Source organism: Eleutherodactylus coqui, chromosome 6 (genome assembly GCF_035609145.1).
Source record: "Eleutherodactylus coqui strain aEleCoq1 chromosome 6, aEleCoq1.hap1, whole genome shotgun sequence".
Classification (NCBI taxonomy): domain Eukaryota; kingdom Metazoa; phylum Chordata; class Amphibia; order Anura; family Eleutherodactylidae; genus Eleutherodactylus; species Eleutherodactylus coqui.
Window position 1 is genome coordinate 6,714,970 of NC_089842.1, and position 20,628 is coordinate 6,735,597.

Here is a 20,628-nt window from a genome sequence, read left to right on the forward strand (position 1 = left end):
GTGACAGTACCCCCACATCACAGCGACAAGTATATGTGACAGCACCCCCGGCAACAAGTCTATGTGACAAAACCACAAAGTGACAAGTCTATGTGACAACACCCCACTCCACGGCGACATGTCTATGTGAAAGGACTTCCACATCACAGCGACAAGTATATGTGACAGCACCCCCGGCGATAAGTCTATGTGACAAAACCACACAGCGACAAGTCTATGTGACAGCACCCCCACCCCCGGCGACAAGTCTATGAGACAGCACCCCATGCTGACAAGTCTATGTGACAGTACCCCCAGCCCCGGTGACAAGTCTATGTGACAGCACTCCACGGCGACAGGTTTATGTGACAGCACCCCACAGTGACAAGTCTGTGTGACAGCACCCCCACCCCCGGAAACAAGTAAATCTGACAACACCCCCACCCCCAGTGACAAGTTTATGTGATAGCACCCCACAGCGACAAGTCTATGTGACAGCACCCCATTGTGACGAGTCTATGTGAAAGCACCCCCACCCCCGGTGACAGGTCTATGTGACAGCACCCCGCAGTGACAAGTTTATGTGAAAGCACCCCATGGCGACAAGTTTATGTGATAGCACCCCACAATGACAAGTCTATGTGACAACACCCCCACCCCACAGCGACAAGTCTCTGTGACAACACCCCCACCCCACGGCGACAAGTCTATGTGACAGCACCCCCACCCCACGGCGACAAGTCTATGTGACAGCACCCCACAGTGACAAGTTTATGTGAAAGCACCCCATGGCGACAAGTTTATGTGACAGCACCCCAAAGTGACAATTCTATGTGACAGCAACCCCCGACGACAAGTCTTTGTGACATCACCCACAGTAACAAGTCTATGTGACAGCACTCCACGGCAATAAGTCTATGTGACAACACCCCACAGTGACCAGTCTATATGAATGCACCCCCACATCACGGTGACAAGTCTATGTGTAAGCACTTAACAGTGACAAGTCTTTGTTACAGCACCCCCTGGCGACCAGTCTATGTGACAGCTACCCCCGGCAACCAGTCTATGTGACAGCACCCCCTAGTGACAAGTCTATGTGACAGCACTCAATAGTGTCAAGTCTACGTGACGGCACCCCCAGCCACGACGATAAGTCTATGTGGCAGCGACCCCTGCGACAAGTCTATGTGACAGCTCCCCATAGCGACAAGTCTATGTGACAGCCCCCCCCACCCCACGCCCCGCAGCAAGTTTATGTGACAGCACCCCCTGGCGACAAGTTTATGTGACAGCACCCCACAGTCACAAGTCTATGTAACAACACTCCCACCCCAAGTCTATGTGACAGCACTCCCTACCCCGGCGACAAGTCTATGTGAAAGCACCCAACATTGACAAGTCTACGTGACAGCACCACATGGTGACAAGTTTATGTGAAAGCACGCACACTGCCAGTGACAGGTCTATGTGACAGCCCCTCACAGCGACAAGTTTATGTGACAGCACACCATGGCGACAAGTCTATTTGACAACACCCCACGGTTACAAGTCTATGTTACAGTATCCCCACCGCCGGAGAAAAGTCTATGTGACAGCACTCCACAGCGACAAGTCTATGTGACAGCACCCCCACTCCCGGTGACAGGTCTATGTGACAGCACCCCACAGCGACAAGTTTATGTGACAGCACCCCATGGCGACAAGTTTATGTGACAGCACCCCACAGTGACAAGTCTATATGACAGCACCCCACAGCGACAAGTTTATGTGACAGCACCCCATGGCGACAAGTCTGTGTGACAGCACCACTCAGTGATAAATCTATGTGACAGCACCCCCGGCAACAAGTCTATCTGACAGCATCCCACAGCGACAAGTCTGTGTGACAGCACCCCCAAACCCGGCGACACGTCTTTCTGACAACCCCCCCCAACATCTTCCCCCAGTGACAAGTCTATGTGACAGCACCCCACAGTGACAAGTCTATGTGACAGCATCCCACAGTGACAAGTCTGTGTGACAGCACCCCCACACCGGCAACAAGTCTATGTGACAGCACCCCCACCCCCAGTGACAAGTTTAGGTGACAGCACCCCACGGCAAGAAATCTATGTGACAGCACCCCTGGCATCAAGTGTATGTGACAGCACCCCACAGCGACAAGTCTGTGAGACAGCACCCCCACCCCCGGCAACAAGTCAATCTGACAGCACCCCCACCACCAGTGACAAGTTTTTGTGACAGCGCCCCACGGCGACAAGTCTATGTGACAGCACACCACAGCGACAAGTCTATGTGACAGCACCCTTGGCAACAAGTATATATGACAGCACCCCACAGCGAAAAGTCCGTGTGACAGCTCCCCCACCCCCGGCAACAAGTCCATTTGACAGCATCCCCACCCCCAGTAACAAGTCTATATGACAGCACCCACTGGCGACAAGTCTATGTGACAGCACCCAATAGTGACAAGTCTACGTGACTGCACCGCCACCTCTGGCGACAAGTCTATGTGACAGCACCCCACAGCGACAATTCTATGTGACAGCACTCCATGACAACAAGTTTATGTAACAACACCCCCACCCCACGGCGACAAGTCTATGTGACAGCACTCCCACCCCCGGCGACAAGTCTATGTGATAGCACCCCCACAGTGCCCACACACAGTCCTCATCTCCAGTGTCCCCTGCACAGTGCTCCCCACAGTGTCCCCCTTCACAGAGCCCCCATACACATGCCCACCACAGTGCCCGCTCCACACATGCCCCCCACAGTTCCCACACACAGTGCCCCCCCAGTACCCCCCAGTTCCCCCACACCGTGCCCCCAGTGTCCACACAGAAGTCTATGTGACAGCACTCTCACTCCACAGTGACAAGTCTATGTGATAGCACCCCACAGTGACAAGTCTATGTGACAGCACCTCCACAGTGCCCACACACAGTCCTCACCTCCAGTGTCCCCCGCACAGTGCTCCACACAGTGTCCCCCTCCACAGAGCCCCCATACACATGCCCCCCACAGTGCCCCCTCCACAGTTCCCCCTGCACATATGCTCCCCCACAGTGCCCACACACAGTGCCACCCCACAGTTCCCCGTCCATTACCCCCACAGTTCCCCCACGCCACAGTGCCCCCCCACAATGTCCACACACAGTGCCCCCCCACAGTGTCCACACACAAGTACACTGACAGCACCCCCTTCCCCTCCCCCTCCAAGTACAGTGACACCTAAATAACACAGGACCTACCATTCACAATAGAAACAGCTCACCTCCTCCCCTCCCTGCACAGGCAGGATGACACCCTGTGTAATGAATTACTGTGACAGCCCTCTGCCCACCCCCCAGCGTGACAAATTACTGTCACAGCCCCCCTCCCACCTCACGGGACAAATCACTGTTACAATCCCTCCTTCCCACGGCGACAAGTCTATGTGAGAGCACCCCACGGCGACAAGTCTGCGTGACAGGATCCCACAGCGACAAGTCTTTGTGACAGCACCCCATAGTGACAAATCTATGTGACAGCAACCGACGGCAACAAGTCTATGTGACAGCACCTAACATTGACAAGTCTATGTGACAGCACCCCATGGCGACAAGTGTTTATGACAGCACCCCACGGTGGCAACCCTATGTGACAGCACCCCCTGGTGACAAGTGTATGTGATAGCACCCCACAGTGACAAATTTATGTGACAGCTCCCCACAGCGACAAGTCTATGTGACAGCACCCCCACAGTGCCCACACACAGTGGCCCCCACCTTCAGTTCCCCCCTCCACAGTCCTCACCTCCAGTGTCCCCCGCACAGTGCTTCCCACAGTGTCCCCCTTCATAGAGCCCCCATACACATGCCCCCCACAGTGCCCCCTCCACAGTTCCCCCTACACACATGCCCCCCCCCCCCACAGTGCCCACACACAGTGCCCCCCACAGTCCTTCCTCCAGTACCCCCACGCCACAGTGCCCCCCCACAATGTCCGAACGCTGTGCCCCCCCCCAAAGTGTCCACACACAAGTACACTGACAGCACCCCCTTCCCCTCCCCCTACAAGTACAGTGACACCTGGATAACACAGGACCTACCATTCACAATAGACACAGCTCACCTCCTTCCCTCATTGCACAGGCAGGATTACACTGTGTAATGAATTACTGTGACAGCCCTCCGCCCACCCCCCCAGTGCGACAAATTACTGCCACAGCCCTCCTCCCACCTCAAGTGACAAATCACTGTGACAACCCCCGGCTTCCCCTCGTAACAAGTCTATGTGACAGCACCTCAGACTGACAAGTTTTTGTGACAGCAACCCACGGCGACAAGTCTGTGTGACAGCACCCCACAGCGACAAGTCTATGTGACAGCACCCCAGACTGACAAGTTTTTGTGACAGCAACCCACGGCGACAAGTCTGTGTGACAGCACCCCACAGCGACAAGTCTATGTGACAGCACCCCACAGCGACAAGTCTATGTGAGAGCACCCCGGCAACAAGTCTATGTGGCTGCATCCCACGGCGACATGTCTGTGTGACAGCACCCCCACCCCCGGTGACAAGTCTATCTGACAGCACCCCCACCCCAAGTGACAAGTTTATGTGACAGCACCCCACGGTGACAAATCTTTGTGACAGCACCCCCAACATCAAGTCTATGTGACAGCACCCCACAGTGACAAGTCTGTGTGACAGCACTCCCCCCAGCGACAAGTCAATCTGACAGCACTCCCACCCCCAGTGACAAGTTTATGAGACAGCACCCAAGGGTGACAAGTCTATGTAACAACACCCCACAATGACAAGTCTGTGTGACAGCCTTGTCGGTGGGGGTGCTATCTGACAGCACCCCCACCCCCAGTAACAAGTTTATGTGACAGCACCCCATGGCAACAAGTTTTTGTGGCAGCACCCCACAGCGACAAGTCTGTGTGACAGCACCCCCACCCCTGGCGACAAGTCTATGTGACAGCACCCCCCGGTGACAAGTCTATGTGACAGCACCTCATGGTGACAAGTATATGTGACAGCACCCCCACCTCTGGTGAGAGGGCTATGTGACAACCCCCCCACAGCAACAAGTTTATGTGCCAGCACACCACGGCAAAAAGTCTATTTGACAGCACCCCACAGTGACAAGTCTATTTGACAGCACCCCGGCGACAAGTCTATGTGACAAAACCCCACAGTGACAAGTCTATGTGACAGCACCCACATCCCCGGCGACAAGTCTATTTGACAGCACCCACCCCCGGTAACAAGTCTATATGACAGCACACCAAGGTGAAAAATCTGTGTGGCAGCACCCCCACCCCCGGTGACAAGTCTATGTGACAGCACCCCCCGGCAACAAGTCTATGTAACAGCACCTCATGGTGACAAGTCTATGTGACAACACCCCACAGTGACCAGCCTATGTGACAGCACCCCCACCCCACAACAAGTCTATGTGACAGCGACCCCTGGCGACAAGTCTATGTGGCAGCACCCCACTTTCTTTAAAGGAACATTTTATTGTTTCAGAGTTAAAAGCAGGCAACGTTTCGACCTCCTTGAGGTCTTTTTCCAGCCAAATAACATAAGAAACAGGGTGCGAACCAAGGACTCCACACCCTGTTTCTTATGTTATTGGGCTTAAAAAGGACCTCAAGGAGGTTGAAATGTTGTCTGCTTTTAACTATGAAACAATAAAATGTTCCTTTAAAGAAAACATTTTTTTGGATCACTTTATGCTGCCAACTCTCCACGATTTTTCACTGCATGTTTTATAGGGGTTTTTGTCCATAGCCCCAACGGTGGCTCTGCATCTTTTTGACTGTCAAAAGTCCCTTTTTTTCCCTCCTCCCACTAGAATATATTCTGTGGTATATTTTGTGAGTGCTGTGGTTCCTTCCCTATAAGTCTATGTGTCAGCACCCTACAGTGACAAGTTTATGTGACAGCACCCCCTGGTGACAAGTTTATGTAACAAAAGGAGAGTCCCACAGCACACCTCCGTATGCACAAGCAAGTGCGGAGGCCACGGTAGATACGTGATGCAACAGCCACTTAAGGGACCACAGATCCTTAGTCCCCAGTGTAATACCTCCAGAAGAGAAGCAAATGGCAGCATCAATGGTGTAGCAAAAAAATATAAAATTTTATTGCACCTGCTGTATGGAGCAATAAAACTTTATTTTTTTTTGCTACACCATTGATGCTGCCATTTGCTTCTCTTCTGGTGACAAGTTTATGTGACAGCACCCCACCGTGACAAGTCTATGTGATAGCACCCAAACCCTACGGCGACAAGTCTATGTGACAGCACTCCCACCCCCTGCGACAAGTTTATGTGACAGCACCCAACATTGACAAGTCTATGTGACAGCACCCCACGGTGGCAACCCTATGTGACAGCACCCCATGGCGACAAGTCTATGTGATAGCACCCCACAGCGACATGTCTATGTGACAGCAGCCTCACCCCCGGCGACAAGTCTATCTGACAACACCCGCACCACTGGCGACAACTCTACGTGACAGCACCCAACATTGACAAGTCTATGTGACAGCACCTCAACCTACACACTGCCCCCCTGCTATTCCCCCAATCTCCACACTGACAACAACTCCCCTCTGCTGGGCCCTCGACCTCCACACTGACACCCACCCTGCTGGCACCCCGACCTCCACACTGACACCACCCCTGCTTACACTCTAACCTCCACACTGACAACACCCTCCCCTCTGCTGGCCCCCCGATCTCCACACTGACTCCCACCCCCACCTCCATACTGACAACCCCCCCCTCTGCTGGCACTCCAACCTCCACACTTACACCCCCCTGCTGGCCCCCTGACCTCCACACTGACTCCCCTCCCTGCTGGCCCCCCAACCTCCACACTGAAAACACCCCCCCTGCTGGCACCTCGACCTCCACACTGGCAACACCCCCACCCCCCTGCTGGCACCCTGGCCTCAACACTGACACCTCCCCCCTACCTGCTGGACCCCCGATCTCCACACTGACACTGGCCCCCCGACCTCCACACTGACAACACCCTCCCCCACAACCCGACCTACACTTTGACAGCACACCCCCTCCCCCTACCTCCCCCTGCCGGCAATCCGACCTACAGTTTGACAGTCCCCCCTAGCCCCCTTCCGGTCACAGCAGTACATTGACAGCTCCCCGGTTACACTCCCCCTCTGCTGCTTGACAGTTGCACACCGCTGGACACTTGTAATCCTCACCGCGGCAGGCCTGGACTGAAGAGAGCTACTGCGCATGTGCAAAGAATGCCAGGCACGTCAATGGAAGGAAGATCTATACTGCGCATGTACGACTCCTGGAGAAGCCGGCTGGAAGAAATAGTCGTATCCAGGGACAAGGGGATCGTCAACACAGGGGGGAAAGGGGGCACCCCTGTAGGTGAGTAAATAACTTCTGTATAGCCAGTTTACAATGCACAATGTATATTACAAAGTGCATTGTAATGGCCATACAGAAGTGTATAGACCCACATCTCACAATGGGACAACCCCTTTAATGTCTATTTCAACTCAGTACATTTATTTTGCAAAAGTTTGCGCTATTTAGGACCAAAATAAATTATTTTAATATCTCTGCAGTGAAATGTTTTTGGACAGTCAGAGGATGTGCGGAATAGGATAGAAATCTAAAATGTTTTACTGTTTCAGTATTTCAGACCAGCGATTCCCATGATGTGTTCAACTACAGAGGTCCAACGTGCATCCAAAATTCAAACGACCATAGAGAAAATCTTCATTCAGATAGATCAAAGGATTCCCAAGATAAACATCACTGATAAATCGAAAGCAACCAGTGCAAAAAATAGCAAAGTCTACTTAAACAACCCAAAGGACAGTTATTGTGTCGGAGACCATTTAACCGTTCAGGTAGATGTGTATGATTACACTGGGAAGAAGAAAACGTATGGAGGAGACTATCTAAGAGCAAGAATATCAACACCAGAGCTTGGGGCGGGGTCCTCGGGAAGGATTGAGGATTTCAATAATGGAACCTATCACGTCCATTTCATATTGTTCTGGGAAGGGAAAGTTAATATCAATGTGCTTCTAATGCATCCAAGTGAACTGGCATCAGCCTTGTGGACTTATAGAAATAAATGGCATGGCTATGTAGGCCATGCAGGGAAGTTCACAAAACCAGGGGCACAGAGTGAGGTGAAATGTGGATTTGATCTGGACAAAAAGCAAGAACTGTGTGAGTATAAAGATGTGCGAGATGAAGAATTCTTTTATTGTGTCAGACCTCAGAATTTCAGTTGTGAATCCCTGAGTGAAGTGAAGGGCTGGTGGCTCAGTAACAGTTCCTTACTCACTCCAGTGCAGAAGAGCTTATTTGACAAGTAAGTGCACGACTTTAGAAAATTAAGATTGTCTTTGGTTGCATGGGATACGCTTACATTTATGTGAAAGCATTAAGATGATCTGGGTTTCACTCATTATTCAGGAATTAATACAATATAGTTTGAAGGTCATGAAGCAGTTTATGGTTCAAACGCTTTTTATTTGATCGTACAATCAATCAATAAGAACAGCTTCTTACACATAGCCACATCAAAAAAATAGAAAAATAATTTTTCTTCATATAACTTTCACTATATGAGTATCGAATCTTCCTTATATAGAACTATATCCAACATCAACAAAATAGTTTGAGGAGGTCCTGTGCAGGTATAAAGTATCAGGATATAGAGTAGCGAAAGCCATCAAGTATTCAAGGTAAAGATAGAGAAAATTGAAAAGGAAAAAAAAGAAGAGAAGAAGAAAAAAAAGGAAAAGAAAGGCTTCTCTGTGTTCGGCAGGTCGGGCCGCCCGCCCTAATTATATAATCTTTTGCTAGTTTCTTACTGGTTTAAGGGTTAATTTCCCCTCTAAGGAGCCAGTCACTAAGTCGACTGGAAGAATGTATTGTTAGCCATACCGCCCAGGTTGCATAATACTTTTGAAATCTGTTGTCGTCTGTAGCAATGGTTTCTTCTAATTGCCTCAGCGTGTCCACAGCTTCCAACCATAGTACTCTGGATGGGGGTGTTATTGATTTCCATAGCCTCGGGATTACCTGTCTTATGGCCAGAATGAAAAATCTTAGCAATCCTTTTCTTGCGCCTGAGATGGAACCCGGGAAAATCGACAGAAGGGCCAGCTCAGGGGAGAAGGTGATCCCAGCATGCGTCAGTGCGTTGTAAAGTTTATTTACATCTGTCCATAGACTATGGATCAAAGGGCACGACCACCATATGTGGAGGAAAGTACCCTCCTCTACTAGGCATCTCCAGCATCTATCTGTTTGCTGTGGATATATCTTGGCTAGTTTAGATGGAACTCTATACCATTGAGAGATCAATTTGTAGTTTGTTTCCTGAAGTTTGTTGGAAATAGATAATTTATGTGTTAAAGTTAATGCCTTTACCCAATCTCTTTCTGATATTGGGTGCCCCAACTCCCTTTCCCAGTGCGATTTAAACCCCACTTTTTCGTCCTTTGTCTCCTCTGCTAGCAAGATGCGGTATGAGCTAGAGATTTCAGCTTTAGGTGGATCAGCTGCCACACACAACTCTTCAAACCTGGTCAAGGGCCTACTCAGTTGTCCCATTGTGCCCAGGGAGCGGACATAACTACAAATTTGGAGGTACTGAAACCATGCTCCGGTCACTGGTCCCCCAGGTCCCAAAATGCTTTGTAGTGTTTTCATGTTCCCATTCTCCAGTAAATCTCTGATACAAGGTGTCGTAACCCCCAATTTGGCCAGCAGAGAGCTGCCATCTGTTGGAATTGGTAGCCCGGGATTTCCTGTTAAAGGTGTAAGTTGTCCTGGGCGTGACACTAGACCCTTCTTTTCTGCGAAACCATCCCATATACTCAGAATTTTTGTCATGAGGGGTGATAGGGTCAGTTTCTTCCTATTTTCTCCCCCGGGTATCCAAAACATACCTAGCACCTGCCCTGGTGAAAAATCCTGTTCCATGGCCACCCACCTTTTGGTACTCCTATTGTGTAGGAGATCCAGGACACACTTGCAAATCGCTGCTTTGTGATATAGATCAAAGTTGGGTAAGCCCGTTCCTCCTGTGTCTTTTGTTCTGGATAGTGTTTTGAATTTTAATCGCGGCTTGGACCCCCCCCCCCACCCAGACAAATTTTGTTATTTCTCTTCTAATAGTAAGCATATACTTCCTAGGGAGCTTAATAGGAGTGGTCTGAAACAAATAAAGGAATCTAGGAAGAGAATCCATCTTTAAGACATTGATTCGACCAAACCATGACATCTTAATGGACCGCCACTGTTGTAAATCCTTCTTTAGTTTAGATAGCGCCGGTATATAGTTAAGTTCATATAGCTGATCTGGGTTTGAAGATATAATAATTCCCAAATACTTAATATTATTGCCGCGCCATTTAAAGGGAAAGGATTTACTTAGCTGGGACACTTCCTCTAGTGGGAGCGTGACATTCAGAATTTCGGATTTATGCGCATTGACCTTAAAATTACTTAATCTACCAAATTGTTCAAATTCTTTGAGTATATTAGGGAGGTCAATCCTGGGATTGGTCATATAGATTAACAGGTCATCTGCAAATAGGGCCAGTTTCTGGGACGAAGTCCCCGTCTTAAATCCTCTAATATCAGGTTTATTTCTCAGGGCATTTGCCAGTGATTCCATGACCAGAATGTAAAGTGTAGGTGAGAGAGGGCAACCCTGTCTGGTCCCGTTTCTTATCTGCAGCAGTTGTGACAGGGATCCATTGACCCTCACTCTAGCTGAGGGGTTCCTATACAGGGCCATAATCCATTCCCTTGCTCGGTCACCCAGACCTATCCTATGTAGCGTCGCTTCCAAGAAGCCCCAGTGGACCCTGTCGAATACTTTCTCCGCATCAACTGTTAATAAGCTGAGTGAATTTCCCAATTTCCGCGCCCTCAATATGATGGAGAAAGTTCTGAGAGTATTGTCCCGAGCTTCGCGGCTTGGCACAAAACCCACCTGATCTCCGTGAATTAGAGATGAAACAAGTGGCTGTAACCGAGTGGCTATAATTTTGGAGAAAATTTTGGTGTCTAAATTTAGGAGGGAAATAGGACGATAATTGCTGCATTCGAGAGGGTCCTTCCCTGGTTTAGGTAACACCGTAATGATGGCCTGGAGTGCCTGCGGGGGGAAAGGACACCCCCTGGATATGGCGTTGAATGACTTTGTTAGCATAGGGCCCAACAAATCCCCACACACCCTATAAAATCGTGGGGTAAAACCGTCTGGTCCCGGACTTTTGCCCATTTTCAGGTCTTTAATTACTGCCGCAACCTCTTGGTCCGTAATATCCGCTTCCAATGCCTGCGCATCTTCCAGCGGGATACTAGGGGGAGCATTTTCGTTCAGATAAGCTTTCAAGGTTTCGTCTTCACCATAATGAGTTTCGTTTATTTTATTTTTAATGTTATACAGATCCTTATAATATTTTTGGAATTTGTCAAGAATTTCCCCTGTTGACTGTAACAATCTTCCACCGGGGGAATTGATGGCAAATATGTGTTTTTGGGCAGTTTTAGGGTGAATAGCCTTTGCCAACCATTTGCCACATTTGTCGCCGAATACGTAATACCCCCCCCCTGATTTTATCCCTACGACAGAGGGATGCCTGATCTAAAATAGACAATATTTGGTTACGCAACTCTGAGATATCTCCCCGAAGTCTGTCTGAGGGGGCCTTTTTATTTGATGCTTCTAATATCCCTAGCTCCTCTAGTTTCTTCTCTAAATTCTGCGAGCGCTGTTTTTTGAGTCTTGTTCCATGTGAAATGCAGACTCCTCTCACTACGCATTTCAAGGCCTCCCACTGTATAGGAGCCGTCGTGTCATCTCTTCTGTGATCCGCTATAAAATTTTCTATTGTTGAGCGAATATCTCTCAGGCATATTTCGTCATTTAAGATATTGTCATTTAATCTCCACGTACTCCTCCCTCCACGCTCCCCCGCCAAGACCTGGAGTGACCCGTAGACCGGAGCATGGTCTGACCATACCATGGTGCCCACATTGCTTGTTGGGGATAAGTCCAATAGTTCGTGTGAGACCAACAAATAATCCAGCCGCCCGTAGCTATTGTGGGCTGCTGAATAATGACTAAAATCTCTGGATCCTGGATGTAGGATCCTCCATAAATCTACCAGCTTCATAGAAGCTAAACTCCTCTTCAATCTACGCAATGCTGCAAAGGAGACACTAGACTTACCTGTAGACGAATCCTGTGGGGGGTCCAGGCATAAGTTGAGATCTCCACCGAGGATTACTCTCGATCCCGCTGCGAATTGAGCCAGCCTATCTAGGGTTTTCAAACCAAATTGGACCTGACCCTGGTTGGGAAAATACATGTTAGCGATTGTTAGGATTTGATGTCCGATTTGTATTTTTAGGAACAGGAATCTGCCTTTCGGGATCTGAAACCGATCCAAGAGTACGATGGGGGAGCTGCTTGTGAATTGCAATTGAGACCCCTTGTACTTTTTTGTCCATGTGTACACTATGATGCCACGTGGTGTAATAGCGTGTCGTGCATCTCGGTGTACTGGTTTGCGTAAAATGGGTTTCTTGTAATAGTGCTATCATTACACCTTCCTTATGCAAGTGAGATAGGATTTGTCCCCTCTTTGAGGGTTTATTTAGGCCTCTGGTGTTGAAAGTGCAAAACTTGAGATCTATCATGTTATAGAAGCTGCATATTCGGCCCCTCCTACCAAACACAGAGAGATAGAACAGAGAAAAATAGAAAGAACAATAACATTCCCACACCCAAGGAAGAGTGTAGGTAAAGAGGTATTCTCCGGAAACCGGTCCAGAGTAGTTTGGGCAGTTACTAGTCGACGACTAATACAGGGACGACAAAGTCGGTCGTCCAGCCCTATTGGGGACACAGATGCGCGCAGCAGGGAAGTGTCCCCGCTCACTCCGACTGATCAAATGGGGTCCTTTCTGGACCTTGTTAATACGTAGGTTAGAATTTCTGAAACTTATATAACAGATAACTATCCCGCTATGTGCTGCTTCATACATTGTGTTTTGCACACTGGTGCCAGCCCTGGACCTCTGAGCAAGCCTGAGAACCACCCTCTGAGAGACAAAGGAAGGAAAGGATGGAAAGAGGAGGGCAGAGAACAAAACATAACTTAGTCAAACTTGCATCAACTACTCCCTCCCCCCTCCTGTAAGTAGATTTTGCCTCTCTTCTTCTTGCGGGACTTAATACCGTCGTTTGGGTGCTATGCTCAGTCCCTTGCTGTCAGGTTGGTGGCATTTTATTGTCTCTCAAAGCTGGGGATTCTGGTCAAGTGTCCAAGTCATCGCTGGCTGAAGTCGTTCGGCCGCAGATCGGTTTTTATTTTTAGCCTTTTACTGGTTGTGACTGTCTCTTTGGCGTCGCAAGTTCTTTTGTTGCCTTGGGGGCACTGTTTCCCACTGCTCTCTTGGTGCTCTAGTGGGCAAAGATAATGGGGAGGGCCAATCCGGCAAAGTAATTGGTGGTAGATTTAGTGTCTCTAGGAAATTTGAGAGGTCACTCAGATGTCGGAAAGAAGCGGATTTTCCTTCCCTGGTCGCTATAAGTTGAAATGGGAAGCCCCAACGGTAAGGGATTTCCCTCTCTCGTAGGGCATCAACCACTGGTTTTAGAGCTTTGCGTAGTTGAAGCGTACGCCTTGCCAAATCAGGTAGGATTAGGATTGTGGTTCCATCATGTGTCAACTCTTTACTAATACGTGCCTGCTTTAGAATTGCCTCTTTATCCCTGAAAAAGTGGATTCTACATATGACATCCCTCGGCCTCTTAGGATCCGTGGGTTTCGGACCCAAAGCTCTGTGAATACGGTCAATGTTAATCTGTTGATCTATGGGTCTTTGAAGGAGCGAGGAAAAGAAATGTTGTGCCCATTTATCCAGTTGGTCATTTCCTATGGTCTCGGACAGGCCCCTTATGCGCAAATTGTTTCTCCGATGCCAATTTTCTAGATCCTCCAAATGCGTTAAAATATCTGTAATTTGTGCAGCTTGGGCTTTTATCACTTGGTCGTGTTCTGATAAAATTGCGTGTGTTTCGATCTGTGCTTCGTCTAATTCAGTAATTTTGTGTCCCTGTTGGTGGACTTCTTTTTGTAGTGATGATAAGGTTTGGAGTTGTTTTTCTTCAAATTGCAGAAATAACAGGTGTATATCAGCTTTAGTAGGTAATGCCTTTAAATGCTGTTGCCAATCCCAGGGCGGTTCAGTATCTGATGGTCCTGTCATCTGTACTGGGGAGCTATTCCGTTCTGGACTTGGCTTCTCCTGCTGATATTCCCCAGTCCCATGTAATTCTATAATGTTAATTAGGGAAGCTGTTGCCCCATCACTGTGTGCTGTTGGGAACTTGCAGATCTCATCTTGATCTATAGTGTCAGATGGGTAAGGAGAGTATCCCTCAGCACCACGGACTGTTGGTGCTTTTATTTTGGATTGCTGTGAAGCTCTGCCTTTATTGTGTGGGTCTGCAGCACTAGAGGGGGGGGGGGGTCATTCTCCCATTACTGTGTGTTGATGGGGATCTGTCCACCGTGTCCAGCCTTGCAGTGCTGGAGGGAAGAGATTCACCCCCACCCCTGTGTGCTGATAGTATCTTGCTGGCTGTCTGCTGTGGAGATATGCTTGCTTCATTCAGCTCTGCAGCTCTGGAGGAGGGGGGTTTTCTTAAGCTGCTGTCTGGTGCTTGGAAAGTCTTACCCCGCTCCTGCCGCTCTGTAATGCCTCCAGCTGGGCTCCCGGCCGCGCTGCTGCTCTCTTCCTCCTGTGGTGGTCGTCCTGGTGCAGGGCGTCCACGTGCCGCAGCCATCTTGGAAGCCGGCCGCTCAGCTCCCGGCACTCCGAAGTAACGGCCGATCTGCCCGCTTTCCTTCTCCTCTGTAGCTCCAAGTCCTCCCTGTGTTTTCTTCTTCCCCATGGTGAGTTGCTGGGGATAGTTTCTGCCGTTTAAGTGTGCCTACAGTCCTCTGTTTAGTCGGTAGTGGCGGGGAGCTCCAGGAAGAAGCTGTTCCCCCCTTACATGCGCAGGCCACGCCCCCTCATGAAGCAGTTTAAGCTGGACTGAATGGTCCTTCATGCTGGGGAGGGCGGTTTGAGTGTTCCTAAAGACCTTATTTAGTCATTATATCTCCAGTCCTTACTCATATAAAACATAGTAAATGGATGCGCACGTGACATTATGTATGTATTCATTCGTCAACACTAAAGTTTTGTAATGATTTGCTACTTTTAAGGCATTGTCTCCCATGATTGGACAACTATACCTTACTTTGTTCTACTTTGCATTGTAAGTAAAGCTAACACTGAGCTGGTCCCTCAGAATGAGCACAGTGGTGACTTCAAGCAGTTGATCTCTGTTGTTTTATCTCTGATAGAGATGAGCGAGCGCACTCGTTCGAGCTTGATGCTCGTTCGAGTATTAGGGTGTTCGAGATACTCGTTATTCGAGACGAGCACCACGCGTTACTCGAGTCAAGAACATTTACTTCCCTGAAATGGTAGCGCCATTTTCTGGCCAATAGACATGCAGGGAAGGCATTACAACTTCTTCTAGTGAGGTTCCAGCCCTATCCCACCCCGCCTGCAGTAAGTGGCTGGTGAGATCAGGTGACCACCGAGTATTTAAATCTTTCCCGCCCGCTGCTCGCCTCAGACACACGCTGATTAGGGAGGGTGCTGCTGCTATAGTTAGAGTGTTGGCGTCTTCAAGAGCCCCAACGGTCCTTCTTAGGGCCACATGTCACCGTGTGCATTAGTGTTGTGGCTGCTGGGAGCAGTTTTGCACAATTTTTTTTTATATCGGACGTGCAGGCTATAGCGTTCTCAGGCTGCAGTCTGTACTACGTAGTATAGGGGCAGTATTGGTCAGGCAGGGACAGTGTGTAGTGTAGAAGAACCTCAACGGTGCTTCTTATGGCCACATCTTACCGTGTGAATTACACTTGTTGCTTCTAGGAGCAGCTTTGCACCAAATTTTTTCTTTCATCTTGGGCTCTGCAAACTATTGCGTTCTCAGTCTTTAGCCAATTCTACAGAGTATAGGGGCAGTATTGGTGAGGCAGGGACAGTGCTACTGTAGAATCCTGTCAACAAGTACCCCAAAAAAGCACCTGTTTAGGGCTATCTGTGACCGTCTGCATTTAACTCCACGGCTGCTATTAGTTGTAGTACCTCATTATTGCACAGCTAGGCCTGCTTGCAGTCTTCCGAATAATTTTTTTCCTGGCTGCAGTTTGCGCTGTCTCACTTCAACTGCACGCTAATAAGAATTTAAACATTTTTTATACCGCTGTGTGTCTGCTGTAAACTGCACGCACAGTGACAGACCCCCATACAGGGAAACTCACATTGGTGCAATATAGCCTGCATTGCATTGCACAAAAATTACCAAAAAAAGCCCCCAGAAAATCCTTACGGCTAGCTGTGACTCTCTGCATTTCACTGCATGGCTGGTGTGAGCTCAGGAGTATCATATTGCATATTGCACAGCTCGGCGTGCTTGCAGTCTTCTGAATAATTTTTTTCCTGGTTACAGTTTGCGTTACATAAGCGCTGTCTCACTCCAACTGCACGCCAATAAGAATTCAAACATTTTTTACACCGCTGTGTGTCTGCTGTAAACCTCACGCACTGTGACAGACCCCCATATGGGGAAACTCACATTGGCGCAATATAGCCTGCATTCCATTGCATTGCACAAAAATTACCGAAAAAAAAACTGAAAATCCTTACGGCTAGCTGTGACTCTCTGCATTTCACTGCATGGCTGGTGTGAGCTCAGGAGTATCAGTATTGCATATTGCACAGTTAGGCGTGCTTGCAGTCTTCTGAATTATTTTTTTCCTGGCTACAGTTTGCGTTACATAAGTGCTGTCTCACTCCAACGGCACGCCAATAAGAATTCAAACATTTTTTACACCGCTCTGTGTCTGCTCTATTCGTAATCCACCATGCTGAGGGGTATGGGGTAGGGCTAGATGACGTGGACGTGGGCGAGGATGCGGAGTTCCAAGTGTGGGTGTGGGTATAGGCCAAGTTCCTGGTCCAGGTGAATCATAGCCGGCTGCTGCGGGAGTAGGAGAGAGGAAAGTTTCTGAGGTCCCCAGCTTCATATCACAATTTTTGGGTCCACGTCGTAGACCTTTATTACAAAATGAGCAGTGTGAGCAGGTCCTGTCGTGGATGGCAGAAAGTGCATCCAGCAATGTCTCCAGCAAACTGTCTTCTAAGCCGTCCACTGCTGCAACTCTGAATCCTCTCGCTGCTGCTCCTTCTTCCTCCCAGCCTCCTCACTCCATGAAAATGACACATTTGGATGAGCAGGCAGACTCCCAGGAACTGTTTTCGGGCCCCAGCACTGATTGGGAAAAAATGGTTCCTCTCCCACCAGAGGAGTTTGTCGTGACCGATGCCCAACCTTTGGAAAGTTCCCGGGGTCCGAGTGATGAGGCTGGTGACTTCCGGCACCTGTCTCAAGAGCTTTCGATGGGTGAGGAGGTTGATGATTATGATGAGACACAGTTGTCTATCAGTGAGGCACTAGTAAGGGCAGTAAGTCAGAGGAAGGAGCGCACAGAGGATTCGGAGGAAAAGCCGCTGGACGATGAGGTGACTGACCCCACCTGGTTTGATAAGCCTACTGAGGACAGGTCTTCAGAGGGAGAGACAAGTGCAGCAGCAGGACAGGTTGGAAGAGGCAGTGGAGTGGCCTGGGGTAGAGGCAGGGCCAGAGCAAAGAATCCCCCAATTGTTTCCCAAACCAGTGGCCCCTTGCACCAAGCCACCGTGCAGATGCCAAGGTGCTCAAAGGTGTGGCAGTTTTTCAATGAGAACGCGGACGACCGACGAACAGTGGTGGGCAACCTTTGTCATGCAAAGATCAGCCGGGGAGCCACCACTACCTGCCTCACCACCACCAGCATGCGCAGGCATATGATGGCGAAGCACCCCACAAGGTGGGACGAAGGCGATTCACCGCCTCCGGGTTGCACCACTGCCTCTCCCCCATTGCCCCAACCTGCCACTCAGATCCAACCCCCCTCTCAGGACACAGGCACGAGCGCCTCCCGGCCTGCACCCTCACCTCCGCTGTCCCCGGCCCCATCCAGCTATGTCTCTCAGGGCAGCGTCCAGCTGTCGCTAGCAGAAGCGTTGGAGCGAAAGCGCAAATACGCCGCCATGCACCCGCACGCTCAAGCTTTAAACGTGCACATAGCCAAATTAATCAGCCTAGAGATGCTGCCGTACAGGCTTGTGGAAACGGAGGCTTTCAAAAACATGATGGTGGCGGCCCCGCGCTACTCGCTCCCCAGTCGCCACTACTTTCCCCGATGTGCCGTCCCAGCCCTGCACGACCACGTCTCCCGCAACATTGTATGCGCCCTCACCAACGCGGTTACTGGCAAGGTCCACTTAACAACGTACACGTGGACAAGCACAGGCGGGCAGGGTCACTATATCTCCCTGACGGCACATTGGGTGAATTTAGTGGAGGCTGGGACAGAGTCAGAGCCTGGGACCGCTCACGTCCTACCCACCCCCAGAATTGCAGGCCCGAGCTCGGTGCAGGTATCTGCGACGGTGTATGCCACCCCCACTAAACCTTCCTCCTCCTCCTCCTCCAACGCAACCTTTACCTCGCAATCAAGACGTGTCAGCAGCACGTCGCCAGCAGTCGGTGTCGCACGGCAGCACAGCGGTGGGCAAGCATCAGCAGGCCGTGCTGAAACTAATCAGCTTAGGAGAGAAGAGGCCCACGGCCCACGAACTTTTGCATGGTCTGACAGAGCAGACCGACCGCTGGCTTGCGCCGCTGAGCCTCCAACCGGGCATGGTCGTGTGTGACAACGGCCGTAACCTGGTGGCGGCTCTGCAGCTTGGCAGCCTCACACATGTGCCATGCCTGGCCCACGTCTTTAATTTGGTGGTGCAGCGGTTTCTGAAAAGCTACCCACACTTGTCAGACCTCCTTGGCAAGGTGCGCCGGGCCAGCGCACATTTCCGCAAGTCCAACACGGACGCTGCCACCCTGCAACATCGCTTTAATCTGCCAGTGCACCGACTGCTTTGCGACGTGCCCACACGGTGGAACTCTACGCTGCACATGTTGGCCAGGCTGTATGAGCAGCGTAGAGCTATAGTGGAATACCAACTCCAACATGGGCAGCGTAGTGGGAGTCAGCCTCCTCAATTCTTTACAGAAGAGTGGGCCTGGATGGCAGATATCTGCCAGGTCCTTGGAAACTTTGAGGAGTCTACCCAGATGGTGAGCGGCGATGCTGCAATCATTAGCGTCACCATTCCTCTGCTATGCCTCTTGAGAAGTTCCCTGCAAAGCATAAAGGCTGACACTTTGCGGTCGGAACAGGAGACGGGGGAAGACAGTATGTCGCTGGATAGTCAGAGCACCCTCATGTCTATATCTGAGCGCGTTTTGGAGGCGGAGGAGGGGGAGGAGCCTCAGGAGGAGGAGGGGGAAGAGACAGCTTGGCCCACTGCAGAGGGTACCCATCCGGCTTGCCTCTCATCTGTTCAACTTGTATGGCCTGTGGAGGAGGAGGAGGAGAAGGATCCAGAAAGTGATCTTCCTAGTGAGGACAGCGATGTGTTGCATACAGGTACCCTGGCACACATGACTGACTTCATGCTAGGATGCCTTTCTCGTGACCCTCGTGTTAGACGAAATCTGGCCACTATGGATTACTGGGTGTACACACTGCTCGACCCACGGTACAAGGAGAACCTTTCCACTCTCATTCCCGAAGAGGAAAGGGGTTTGGGAGTGATGCTATACCACAGGGCCCTGGTGGACAAACTGATGGTAAACTTCCCATCTGACAGTGCTAGCGGCAGAAGTTGCAGTTCCGAGGGCCAAGTAGCAGGGGAGACGCAGGTAGGGGAACACTCTCCAAGGCCTTTGCCAGCTTTATGGCTCCCGAGCAAGACTGTCTCACACCTCCCCAGTCCAGGCTGAGTCGGAGGGAGCACTGTAAGAAGATAGTAAGGGAGTACGCAGCCGATTGTACCACCGTCCTCCGTGACGCTTCTGCTCCGTACAACTACTGGGTGTCAAAGCTGGACACGTGGCACGAACTCGTGCTATATGCCCTGGAGGTGCTGGCTTGCCCTGCGGCTAGCGTCTTGTCAGAGAGGGTGTTTAGTGCAGCTGGGGGAATCATCACGGATAAGCATACCCGCCTGTCAACTGACAGTGCTGACATGCTTACACTCATAAAGATGAACAAAGCCTGGATTTCCCCAGACTTCTCTTCTCCACCAGCGGAGAGCAGCGGTACCTAAACAATTTTTTCGCTGCAACCGCAGATAAAAGCACTCTTCTCTATCACCGTAAAAAAAGGGACATTTACCTTTGTCCATCTGTCTATGATATTAGTCCTCCTCCTCCTAAAACATCCTGTCACGCTGAACTGCCAATCTTTCTGCGGCCCAAATGGCTCATATAACTTTTGCCTAACAATATTTCGACTTTTCTAACTGAAGCATTGAAACTTCAACAAGAACCAATTTTTTAACAGGGCTGCCTCCAGGCTCAGTTACAAATTAAGACACAG

General features: G+C 50.1%; 2 protein-coding genes across 3 annotated transcripts in view; both read left to right on the forward strand.

Annotated features, from left to right (window-relative positions):
- Window positions 1-20,628, forward strand: part of LOC136631773 (NXPE family member 1-like) — a 301,785-nt gene that overhangs the window by 97,401 nt on the left and 183,756 nt on the right. The window lies entirely within an intron of this gene.
- Window positions 1-20,628, forward strand: part of LOC136631774 (NXPE family member 1-like) — a 109,202-nt gene that overhangs the window by 51,603 nt on the left and 36,971 nt on the right. Inside the window, exon 2 of the mRNA XM_066606109.1 lies at window positions 7,666-8,357. Coding sequence (XP_066462206.1) covers window positions 7,687-8,357 — 671 coding nt within the window. The 5' untranslated portion in view covers window positions 7,666-7,686. The remainder of the gene's footprint in view (window positions 1-7,665; window positions 8,358-20,628) is intronic.